The sequence below is a fragment of the Denticeps clupeoides genome, chromosome 9 (assembly GCF_900700375.1).
Source record: "Denticeps clupeoides chromosome 9, fDenClu1.1, whole genome shotgun sequence".
NCBI lineage: Eukaryota > Metazoa > Chordata > Actinopteri > Clupeiformes > Denticipitidae > Denticeps > Denticeps clupeoides.
The window spans coordinates 18,940,969-18,953,031 of record NC_041715.1 but is presented as its reverse complement, the minus strand read 5'-3'; the positions used below and the strand labels follow the sequence as shown (position 1 = coordinate 18,953,031).

Sequence of the window (12,063 nt, the reverse complement as noted above, 5' to 3'; positions counted from 1 at the left end):
GAAAAGAAAAAAAAAGAGAAATAATGACGTCGAACCCTCATCTGCTGATGCACTGTATACTGATGCACTGCATCAGTGCAGCGTTTCTCAGCTCTGCTGAGATCGTTGAAAAGGATTTTTTTTAAATTGGAGGAAGTTTTTAAAGTGAAATTTGTGTGTTAACGTACGCAGAATTCCATTGGAACTCAAGACTAAAACGGAAGTTGTAGGCAAAGTTCCTCTCTACATGTTTGCAGCTATCTTTTGATTCATATATAGTAATAGACAAGTTCTATTTTATTCGTATTTGTATGTGCTGTCTGCAAAAAAGAACAAGCATAAACTTTCACAGTGAACCTTTTTTTAATTTGTTGACCGAAGCATGTTTAACATGTTTATTCAGAATAAACATTTTACAGTGGTAGAATATATATATAAGTGGTAAAAACCTATGTGCATATGCAAACACAATTTACATTATTTAGTTTAGTCATAGCTGGATGTAAGTTTATTATACTGAAAGAAACCCTTTCAAGAATATAGAATATATTCTATATATATTATAGAATAAGAATAGAGAAAAATATTTCAGACACGTAAATCCTACAGTGGACATGATGCTGACATGAAATAATAATTATCCACGCTCCGTGCTGGTATGCATGTCCAGTGCGTCGGGACATGCTTCCTTCACATTTGGTCTCCATCATGGCTCAGTGACGCCACTTCTCTGCAAACAGAAGGGCGCGAATGAGCTGCTTGGCGCCGGCACCGAGAAGGGCCCCGTGGCCTGGGAGTGAAGTAGAATCGTACCTCTGCTGACGCCGAAGCACCTCTCACAGTGCAGGGTGCGCCGGTACACCCACATGCTCTCCCCCGCTCTCAGGTGCCCGAGAGAGGCGCTGCAGACCTCACACTGCAAGACACAATTCATTACTTCACGCTTCCCCTGGCAAACCTGCCCGCCTTTTGTGCTTTTATCGTTTTAGCACTTCGGCCGGTGCCATCCTGTGCTCTATAAATGAAACTCGATTAGATGACACGCGGACGAGTGCCACATGTTCACGTTTAAACGCATTGACAGCGGAAGTGCAACCTTCAGACAAGAAGCGTGACAGTTGATGTTCATGTCCTCCATCACCATCCGGACGTCGGTGTCCAGCGGCCTGCGGCAGTAGTTGCACAGGTCCGTCTCATGGATGATCCTGGTCGGGACGATTGATGCATTTTGCGTTTAGGCACGTGTGGGGTACGGACTGGTTAGTAGGTGAGTGCGTGCAGGCTGTGCAAACCTCTCAGGTGTGGTGTACACCGTCTTGTAGGAAGTTGCGGTGTAGCTGAAGACAGAATAAAAATGGTTTTTTAAAATGGCGGCGTGCAGCAATGCATGCCGCCTGGAGCACTGAAACCTCTTACCTGGCATCAGGTGAGGAGTAGTAGCCGTTGGTGGATTTTGTGGTGACGGCGCTGGACAGGTAGTCCTCGGACCTGCGTCGGTAATAGTACTCCATGAGTTAAACGCCAGCAGTCGTCTGCTCTGCTCAGCAGCTCTCAGTCGGAGCTATATGAGCGCCTCGTACCTGCTCCCCGCGCCTGGTGATCCGGTGTACACGCCGCAACTGGATACACTGGTTTTCTCACCTCGGCTTTGTCTGGCCGCAAAAAAAGTAAAAGGTTAATAATTCCTCTCATGAGTGGCAAAAAAAAGCCTCCGTGATTGGCAACGTCGCTCAGAAATGAGAAGAATTATGCTGAAGCATACTTGCTGTCGGGTGTGGCTGTAATGGGAGTGATCGCTGTAGTACTGTGAAGAAGAGCAAAATCAAGAAATCATTTCATAAGCATCCGCAGTCGAAGTTGAGCTTCATCGTCATTTCAGCTGTATACGTGTTATACAGTACGTAGTGTAACCTGGAGCTGTATACGTGTTATACAGTACGTAGTGGGACCTGGAGCTGTATACGTGTTATACAGTACGTAGTGGGACCTGGAGCTGTATACGTGTTATACAGTACGTAGTGTAACCTGGAGCTGTATACGTGTTATACAGTACGTAGTGGGACCTGGAGCTGTATACGTGTTATACAGTACGTAGTGGGACCTGGAGCTGTATACGTGTTATACAGTACGTAGTGGGACCTGGAGCTGTATACGTGTTATACAGTACGTAGTGGGACCTGGAGCTGTATACGTGTTATACAGTACGTAGTGTAACCTGGAGCTGTATACGTGTTATACAGTACGTAGTGGGACCTGGAGCTGTATACGTGTTATACAGTACGTAGTGGGACCTGGAGCTGCATGTGACATTTGAACAATTAAACGAAGTTTACGGGGCTACATAAGGTGCAAGCAGGCAGTCACAGGCAGTGCGAGAGCAACTTTTACCAAAAAAACCTGTACACAACAATGAGACAGACAGCACTAAACAGTTGACATGAATAATAAATTGATGTGCCAAGTAAAATATGGCAAATATTGCTGTGCAAAATGGAACAGTACATTAGTAGATGATATTACATATAGATAATCATACAACATAACAGAGCTAGTGTGTGTGTGGGTGTCTGATAGCTTGTGGGATGAAGCTGTTGCAGAGCCTGGCAGTGAGGGTCCGAATGCTTCGGTGTTTTTCCGGATGGTAGGAGGGTGAAGAGTGCATGTGAGGGGTGTGTAGAGTTTAACAAGTAAAAATGCAATCATGGTATGCAAAAGTGTAAAAAAAAAAAAAAAAAAAAAAAAAAAAAAAAAAAAAAAAAAAAAAAAAAAAAAAAAAAAATATATATATATATATATATATATATATATATATATATATATATATATATATATATATATATATATATATATATATATATATATATATATATATATATATAAAAAATGGAAAATGTTAATATTGAATAATTATTAGCATTAAAGGTTTGAACATAAAGTTGGCCATGTGCATCCAAACTGCATGGACTCCATGATCCATGTTATCCCAGCTTTGAAGAGTGATGTAGAAATATGAAACCTGGTGAGAGCTTGGATTTTACTGCAGAAAATGCCTACCTGGACGTAGTAGAGATGGATGAGGACACAGCCCTGGAAACTGGAGCATCACTGCTGCGGCTGTAAGTGGGACAAGTTGGTTTGTGTCGGGACGGTTTGTTTGCTGTGGCCTACATGGTGTAGTTTAAAACCGCACTTACCTTGTGGTGGTCCTGGTTGGAGACGAAACGTCCTTAGACTCTCCTCTGCAAATTATGTTGTGTCACAATGAATTTACTCAAAAATATAATTCTTTCATTGAACAGTGTGTGTATAAGAGTCGCCCCTCACATGTTGGAGATTTCTTTGGAGGTCCTCAGCGTGACTACTTCCGTTTTGGGGACACTACAAACACATTTTCAACAGTTTCTCTCTGGGTGTTTGGTGGTATGCGCAATGCAAACACTGTTCACTGAAGAGTTTATTCAGTTCATGTGTAGAAATATAACTTTGTACCCTTCAGTAGGTGGTCCATCCACTGCATCCACTGCTCTTAAGCTCTTGGACGTCAGTTTATTGGTGGTTCTGTAAAAGACAGCGTGGATGCGATTTACAGCCGCAGGGCCTGCGCCCTGAACAAATAATTATCGCAGGAATGAGGGAAACCAGTCCTGCAGTGCCTCTCCTTACAAGCTACTTAATATACAGCGTGAGAATAAAATACATATTTACTCATGTGGAGACATCTTCACGTTTGACACCACCTTCTCAGAAATAATCTCCATCTTTGTTGGAGATTTAATGACTACAGTCCTAAAAAAAACAATAGCAGCAATAGAGGTGATTATAGGCTTTTTTTAAAAAAACTATTCCAATTGAAATTAACCTGAAATGGACCACAAAACTTGAATTTGTTATAATGATGTTATGATCGAGTATTTCAGTCTTACTCTTTTGGAGACGTCTTCACCTCTGACACCACCTTCTCAGAAATAATCTCCACTTTTGTTGGAGACTTCTTGACAATAGTCCTAAAAATCAAGTCAGCAGCAGAAGTGATTATCGGCTATTTATCAAAAAGAAGAGATTCAATAGAAATAAACCTGAAATTAACTAAACAAGTTAAATATTATATAATATAGATATTTTATAATATTTTATTCTTACTCTTTTGGAGACGTCTTCACCTCTGACACCACCTTCTCAGAAATAATCTCCACTTTTGTTGGAGACTTCATGAGAATAGTCCTAAAAATCAAGTCAGCAGCAGAGGTGATTATTGGCTATTTATCAAAAAGAAGAGATTCAATAGAAATAAACCTGAAATTAACTAAACAAGTTAAATATTCTATAATGTAGATATTTTATAATATTTTATTCTTACTCTTTTGGAGACGTCTTCACCTCTGACACCACCTTCTCAGAAATGATCTCCACTTTTGTTGGAGACTTCATGACAATAGTCCTAAAAATCAAGTCAGCAGCAGAAGTGATTATCGGCTATTTATCAAAAAGAAGAGATTCAATAGAAATAAACCTGAAATTAACTAAACAAGTTAAATATTCTATAATGTAGATATTTTATAATATTTTATTCTTACTCTTTTGGAGACGTCTTCACCTCTGTCACCACCTTCTCAGAAATGATCTCCACGTTTGTTGGAGACTTCATGACAATAGTCCTAAAAATCAAGTCAGCAGCAGAGGTGATTATTGGCTATTTATCAAAAAGAAGAGATTCAATAGAAATAAACCTGAAATTAACTAAACAAGTTAAATATTCTATAATGTAGATATTTTATAATATTTTATTCTTACTCTTTTGGAGACGTCTTCACCTCTGACACCACCTTCTCAGAAATGATCTCCACTTTTGTTGGAGACTTCATGACAATAGTCCTTAAAAATCAAGTCAGCAACAATGGTGATTATCAGCTATTCCTCAAAAAGAAGAGATTCAGATAGAATCAAACTGAATTGAACTTAAGAAGCAACTTTTAAAAAATGTATATTGTTATATTATGATATTTTATTCTTACTCTTTGGGAGAAGTCTTCACCTCAGACACCACCTTCTCAGAAATAATCTCAGTTTTTGTTGGAGACTTCACTAAAAATGTCCTAAAAAGCACAACAATACATTTTTTTCATATATGGTTATTAACAATCGAAACTCATCACAGCTGAACAAATGTTCCAAAAAATCCTTACTCTTTTGGAACAACTTTTACATCTGAAGTCTTCACCACTTTCTCAGAAATAATCTCTGTTTTTGTGAGGGATTTCACAACATTAGACCTGAAAAGAATGAAGTGAAATAACGAATTTAACACTATGATGATGATTAGTCTTATGATCGCTTAAAATGCTTACTCTCTGGGAGATGTCTTCACATCTGAAACCACTTTCTCAGAAATAATTTCCACTTTTGTGGGGGACTTCACCACAGCTGACCTAAAAGCAAGTAAAGAAATTCTCTGGTTATTTGCAGTCAGACGGAGCTGTTGTCAATTTCTCTAAACTGACTGAAGAGACTCATTCAATCTCACTCCTTAGAAGTCTTCCCATTCGAAGTCTTCACCACCTTCTCAGAAATAATAATCTCTGTTTTGGAGGGGGATTTCACAACAATAGACCTAAAAGCAGTTCAATTAAATAATGGAATAAAAAACACGATGACAATAATGATGAACGATGATGGTTATACTTATGATTGCTTGCTCTCTTACTCTCTGGGAGAAGACCTCACATCTGAAACCACTTTCTCAGAGATAATTTCCACCTTTGTGGGAGACTTCACTACAGTTGACCTAAAAGCAAATAAAATCTATCAGACAGAGCTGTTTTGAGAACAATTTCTATAAAAACTGGAGAAACTCAGTCGTTCTCACTCTTTAGACGTCTTCGCCACCTTCTCAGAAATAATGTTTGTTTTTGTGGGAGATTTCAGAACAACAGACCTAAAAACCATCAAATTACATTATAGGATTTTTTTTTGTAATGGATCATTTTTAGAATCTCTTTCAGCAGATCTTACTCTTTGGGAGTCTTTACGTCTGTCAGGATCTGTTCGGAGTAAACTTCGGTTTTGGTGGGGGTTTTCACAGTGGTGACACTAAAAGAAGTCCAATAAAAATGAGCCGTTTTGGTGACTTACCCCCCAGCAGAATTAACTCTCATACAGGGTAGTCCTTACCTGCTTGTGGCCACGGTGGTCTCTGCGCTTTTGACATGTCTGCCGGTTGTGACACTAAGACAACGAAACAGCAGCAATGATCAATGCAGAGAAGTTCTAAAGACCTTGGCATGTCCTGGGAGTGTCATTGTTTGAATATTTGTACTCGGTTTGTCTCTCTGTGTTGTTTTAACTTTGTCTTGCTGTAATAACGAGTGGTAATATGTGCAGACCTACATGAATGTCACTAAAAAAACGTGCTAGTTAACCCAGACAGACAATAGCAGTCACTGATTTGAATCAACGTTTCAAAGCCAAAAAGGACAATATATATATGGAACATACAGTACAGGTCAAACGTTTGGACACACCTTCTCATTCAATGCGTTGTCTTTATTTTCATGACCATTTACGTTGGTAGATTCTCACTGAAGGCATCAAAACTATGAATGAACACATGTGGAGTTATGTACTTAACAAAAAGTCACCGGACCTGAACCCAATCGAGATGGTTTAAAAAAAAAAAAAAAAGTGAAGTGATTGTCACATTTGATACACAGCAGCACAGCACTCGGTGCACACAGTGAAATTTGTCCTTTGCATTTAACCCATCACCCTTAGTGAACAGTGGGCAGCCATGAGAGGCGCCCGGGGAGCAGTGTGTGGGGACGGTGCTTTGCTCAGTAGCACCTCAGTGGCACCTTGGCGGGTCAGAATTCGAACCGGCAACCTTCTGATTACGGGGCCGCTTCCTTAACCACTAGGCTACCACTACCCTGCATAATGGCGGTGAGCTGGACCGCAGAGTGAAGGCAAAGGGGCCAACACCTCTTGGAACTCCTTCAAGACTGTTGGAAAAGCATTTCAGGTGACGACCTCTTGAAGCTCATTGAGAGAATGCCAAGAGTGCAAAGCAGTAATCAGAGCAAAGAAACTAGAATATAAAACATGTTTTCAGTTATTTCACCTTTTTTTGTTAAGTACATAACTCCACATGTGTTCATTCATAGTTTTGATGCCTTCAGTGAGAATCTACCAATGTAAATGGTCATTGAATGAGAAGGTGTGTCCAAACCTTTGGCCTGTACTGTATATTCATGAAGCATTTGACCATTTCAGAACTTACAGTTTTGGCTCTTCGAAAGAGGTTGCACTGCAAAAAAAAAAAAAAAAAAGACACACAGGCATTCAGATATTTGACATTAATGAAGATGCATCTTAAATTATGCACCTTAACACTCATTATACGCGTTAAAATAAAACGGACCTTTTAATGGAAGATGTGCTCCTCCTGAAGTTGGCTGGGAGGGTGCTGTGGGAAGGGAAGGGAGTTTTTGTGTGAAATCACACCGCAGTAAAGATATAAGCCTGGCAAGGTGTACATTTATGTATGTGTAGAACCAACCTGCTTTTATGCAGTTCATCTTGGCTCGCACTGAATCTGCAGAAAGAGCGCAGGCGCTCAAATCCATACTAATTCGAACAATAATTCAAACCCATTTGTGCTTGCTGGTGGCTTACCGCCCAGTGAGAGCTTTCACAGAAGTGTTGCTCTTGTTGTTAAGCGTGGTGGAGGTTGTGGGTGTTGTGAAGGTGCTGCCTGTCTCGGTCGGGCTGCATTGAACAGTTCAGATGACCCGTTAGACCACTGACCATGCACCAGGTCAGGTAACACATTAAACCACAAAATAATAGTGTTTTATTGTAGTTCTTGAGAAGAAGGGAAATCTGTTGGGTGAATTTGCATGAAGCTGCGCCCTTGGATCGATTCAAAGTTCGGTACCTGATCAGGTTGCCACTCGACCTGAACCGTGTCAGAACTGATCTGCCATAGTTGACGTCACGGCTGGAGAAGAATGAAGCAGGAATCACATTAGTGCCCCACCCAGCAGCGTATGAAAACACAAAGTCGCGAATGCAAATGAGCCTGTCATCTCGTGTAGAACGCCACGGTGGAGAACTAATCTCCCAGCCTGCCGGTTCCTCAGAAACCTGGCAAACCTTCAAGAATTCGTGACAAATGTCACGAGCGCCGCTGCGGTAAAGGTGAAGTTCTGGGGTGTGCTTTTTTTTTTTTTTTGGTCTGTGGGAATGATGGTGGGTGTGGCGCGGCCGGGTCCAACTCACTCGACGACGTCCCCGCTGTTCGCGTCTTTCTTGATCCAACTGTTGTCCTTCAACAGAGAGGACTTCTTCTTGCTTTCCTCGGTGGCCTTCGTGGTGCCGGTGTCTAGAACTGCAGTTAAAACACAGTAAAGAAGAAAAACAATAGAAATATTAATCATACCACACAGATCACAAATGAAAATACTCGTGTTTTGGTGCTGTTATTACAGCACTGAGTAACGAGGAGTCAAAGACAAACCCCAATTCCTTAAATTTTAGGAATCGTGGATTCACTCTCAACACTTTTCATTATTGTTGTCAATTCCAAGCACAGTTTGATGTGATTTCGGGAAGTGGGATGTAACATTAATCTTTGTGCTTGTCTTTTACTAAATTAAAATATACAAGCACAGATGACACACTGTCCCACTTTACCAATATTACTGGCACTGTATTATTGTATATTTATGGCCCTGTTACTTAAACCCTGGAAATGCTTCACTGCAGTTATTCACTTATCCGGAATCCAAGGTACGTTACCGCAAACAAATCAATATTTAACATGGCTCCCATTTTAAACAATGGAACATGCGGGTCATGTGGTTCCTGCTCTACTCATTGACTGGCAAAAAGCTGAACTTCCGCAAAGTGAGCCCTGCGTCAAGGTTCGTCCGAAAAATATGTCCAACATATCAACAATTCTAATTGCATTATGGGCGATTGGAGGAAACTGGAGAACCCAGAGAAAACCCGCAACAACACGGGGAGAGCTCGACAACCTTGGAGGTGTGAGACAATGTCGCTAACTGCCGCGCCACTGTGCAGCCATTGGCTGGAGCCTAGATGGCTCTGAAAAAGGCCACCTTACCGCTTAGTGAAGAGTAAGACCTTCTGTTAAACGTGAAGGACATGGTTTAGGCTGGGTCTGAAACAGAAATAGGATGAACAAAGATTATTAAAGTTACAAGGCTCTAACTCCGTGTCATTAACTGCCTCTCCTCCACCAGATGGTTTTGGTATTTTGGTGACAGTTGGTGACAGGAGGGCAGAAAGCCAGACGCACCACGCCCCGTCACGACTTTCCTCATGTACATTCCAACCTCTCACTGATTGATCTTTGGACAGCATTTAATAGCATGTCTCCCCCTGGTGCCCTCCGGCTACACACATTAAACTCATGTTCATTAGCCACACCCCAAACCTGTCTGTCTCGATCTTTCGGACGCCACACCTTCTTCATACACTCAACCGCTAAATACAGTATCAGGCTTCTTCACATGCACTGTGATGAACGGCCATTTCAACGAAGACATATGCAAACACAGCTGAAGAACAAGGACAACGTACATGACAAAATGGTACCCAAAAGGGCACAAAACGTTTGCTAACGTGGTTGTTACTTTCTGGTACACCGGAGCTCCGACGCAGAAATCGCAAACCATTTCCTGAACTGGATTTTTATCAATATGGAATTCAGCTCACTGACCAAAATATGTCTGATAAGAAGCCTTAGGTGTTCACTATCTGACTTTAATTAAACAAACGCTGCATAGTTGGCATGCGGGTGGCCAAGTTTAGACGTGCGACATTGCCGGCAAGAACTGCCAGAAAGATATATATGGTGCCAACATATCAATACCACGTATGATAGAGCTGAAGGTATGGAATGATATAGATATAGTGTCATATATAGATATATCAATTAGGTCTGTATGCGTGTGTGTGTGTGTGTATATATATATATATAGTGTTTCTGTACATATATTGACAATATATGTCTGCATTTTGGTAACAGACACATCTATATAATTCCATACCTTCAGCTCTATCAATTTCCATCCGACCAACAGACATTTTCTTCTGAATAAAGTCAGATCAGCTAGTTATTATGGGCTTATAGTAACAGGCAGAGTGATTCATACATTGTACACTGTCACAAAGCGCCTAAGAATAGAACAGTGCTCTTCTCCTCAGTACAAACATGTAAATATGTGTTCGTCTTTAAAGCGTGTAAGGGTTGCCATTTAAATTATTGCAAAGCAAGCAGAAGCTTATGAGCTGAAATGGATACATACCTCAGAGGTCCAAAGTTTCAACAAGGACAGAGTAGTAAAAGAGCTGGTGAGAGCACCGGCGAAGCAGCGTGCTATCTTTTCTACACGAGCTGTGCTGCTGGGTGGGGACGCGAGCCTGGGTGAAGGTGTGGTTTAGGACTGTGCACCTGTCCACGCCTTGGGCCTGAACTGTGAGCTTGTGAACGTATCAGTCACTGGTGGGCAGACTGATGTTGATTGGTATTTTAATTTACGGCAGCCTTTGTACCTTACTCACCTACGCAATGTATCAGGGACATACATTAAACCCAATTTGTCCTCTTGTAGGCGTCAGTCTGGGGCAGTACGTGCTTGGTGTGGAAATGACACTTTTAGTTCACTTTCCACTATTACAGTGGTTATTTATTCGTCAGATGAAGTTTAAGCGTTTTATGTTTTCAGATCTATGAGTGGTATTAATTATGACTGTCACCCTTGGGGACGAGACGGGCTACTGTGCTGATCCTGAACAATTTGCATACAGACCAGAAGTTCAGCCTAGCTTCATATTAAAATATAATAAATAAATGGGCTGCTCTTTCAAAATCTGAATACAATGTAGCATATGAAATACAAAACAAAACTGACTTTCAAGCGCAATTTAAAATTTGTCAAAATACATGCCATTTTTAAACATGCTCATACATCTGGCCTGCAGTCTAGTAGGAGCCTAGTGGTTAACACAAGCAGAGGACCACAAAGTCCCAGGTTCAACCCCAGGTTCAACCCCCACTAACATTGTGTCCCTGAGCAAGACACTTAACCCTAAGTTGCTCCAGGGAGGACTGTCCCTGTAACTACTGATTGTAAGTCGCTCTGGATAAGGGCCTCTCATAAATGCTGTAAATGTAAATGTAAATGAGCAAGACACTTAACCCTTAGTGTCTCCAGGGGGGGACTGTCCCTGTCACTACTCTGGATAAGGGCGTTTGATAAATGTTATCATCCACAATACATGATGAGCATCACATTCTTACTGGTTTGGACAACGCCTCTCACTCACACACCCTCTAATAAGACAACCACAGACAACAGTAAAAGAATGTAAGGCACTCAAATGATTAGCTCTGTCATCTGAAAAACAAGAAGATGTGTATGTCGGATTAATGATTCCCTATACATGCCCACAAAACATATAATGAAATATTACTATAAATATTATTATAGTGATTTCCTTAATAATAACCACATGGTGTGATTTCATTTTTTTCAACGCTGCTTAACCTGTTCTCCAGAATTCCTCAAGATGGCGCAATAACACCAGTCAGCTGATTTAAAACAGCAAAAAATCTGATTTTTCACATCACCCCGCCAAGAATCTGTCTGGATTACAGCAAATGTAATAAAAAAAATCAACAGACAATGACAAATTACAAAATGAATTCAAAACAAAATATATCTTTCAAGAAGTCAGTGTGAATTCTAATGAACAAACCATTTATGTCTGTTTAATTGTGAGAACTGTAACGCGTCACAATGTGTTGTTAAACGGATTAGCAAATCCTGCAAAATGGTGTGCGCTGTGTTTAAGGATGAGGGTTTGAGTCAGATTTTCTGGGTGCCATGGTAACGCAACCCCTCCATTTACCAAGGCACGCGGTGATATCCATCACCACCTCTGATGCTGTGCGACGTGGTGATTTCACACCTACTTTGGCGCTTGTGTAAGGCCGTTGTAAGTGTCCCCTCAGTTCACTACCATTTCTACGGAGGCACTGGAGCCAACGAGGGTCAATTA

The 12,063-nt window shown here is 41.0% G+C and overlaps 1 protein-coding gene across 8 annotated transcripts; it reads right to left on the bottom strand.

Annotated features, from left to right (window-relative positions):
• Positions 1-323: 323 nt before the first annotated feature.
• Positions 324-11,016, bottom strand: scel (sciellin). 8 transcript variants are annotated; one of them, XM_028992268.1, is made up of 33 exons: positions 10,308-11,016; positions 9,101-9,157; positions 8,254-8,362; positions 7,910-7,972; positions 7,648-7,740; positions 7,532-7,567; positions 7,394-7,438; positions 7,253-7,279; positions 6,148-6,201; positions 5,989-6,066; positions 5,843-5,911; positions 5,681-5,761; positions 5,501-5,587; positions 5,325-5,405; positions 5,163-5,249; positions 4,992-5,072; positions 4,771-4,851; positions 4,554-4,634; positions 4,337-4,417; positions 4,120-4,200; positions 3,903-3,983; positions 3,685-3,765; positions 3,469-3,537; positions 3,304-3,357; positions 3,174-3,218; positions 3,034-3,093; positions 1,742-1,783; positions 1,560-1,631; positions 1,396-1,467; positions 1,272-1,316; positions 1,076-1,184; positions 793-895; positions 324-709 (listed from the first exon to the last, which is right to left on the bottom strand). In XM_028992268.1, exons 2-33 carry the CDS (start codon positions 9,141-9,143, stop codon positions 693-695), a joined length of 2,208 nt encoding a protein of 735 aa, XP_028848101.1. In that variant the 5' UTR covers positions 9,144-9,157; positions 10,308-11,016; the 3' UTR covers positions 324-692. The 8 variants fall into 8 exon arrangements, with proteins under 8 accessions (XP_028848101.1, XP_028848102.1, XP_028848103.1 ...); XM_028992269.1 differs by lacking the exon at positions 4,554-4,634 and having other exon boundaries at positions 10,308-11,015; XM_028992270.1 differs by lacking the exon at positions 4,771-4,851 and having other exon boundaries at positions 10,308-11,015.
• Between the last annotated feature and the right edge of the window lie 1,047 nt (positions 11,017-12,063).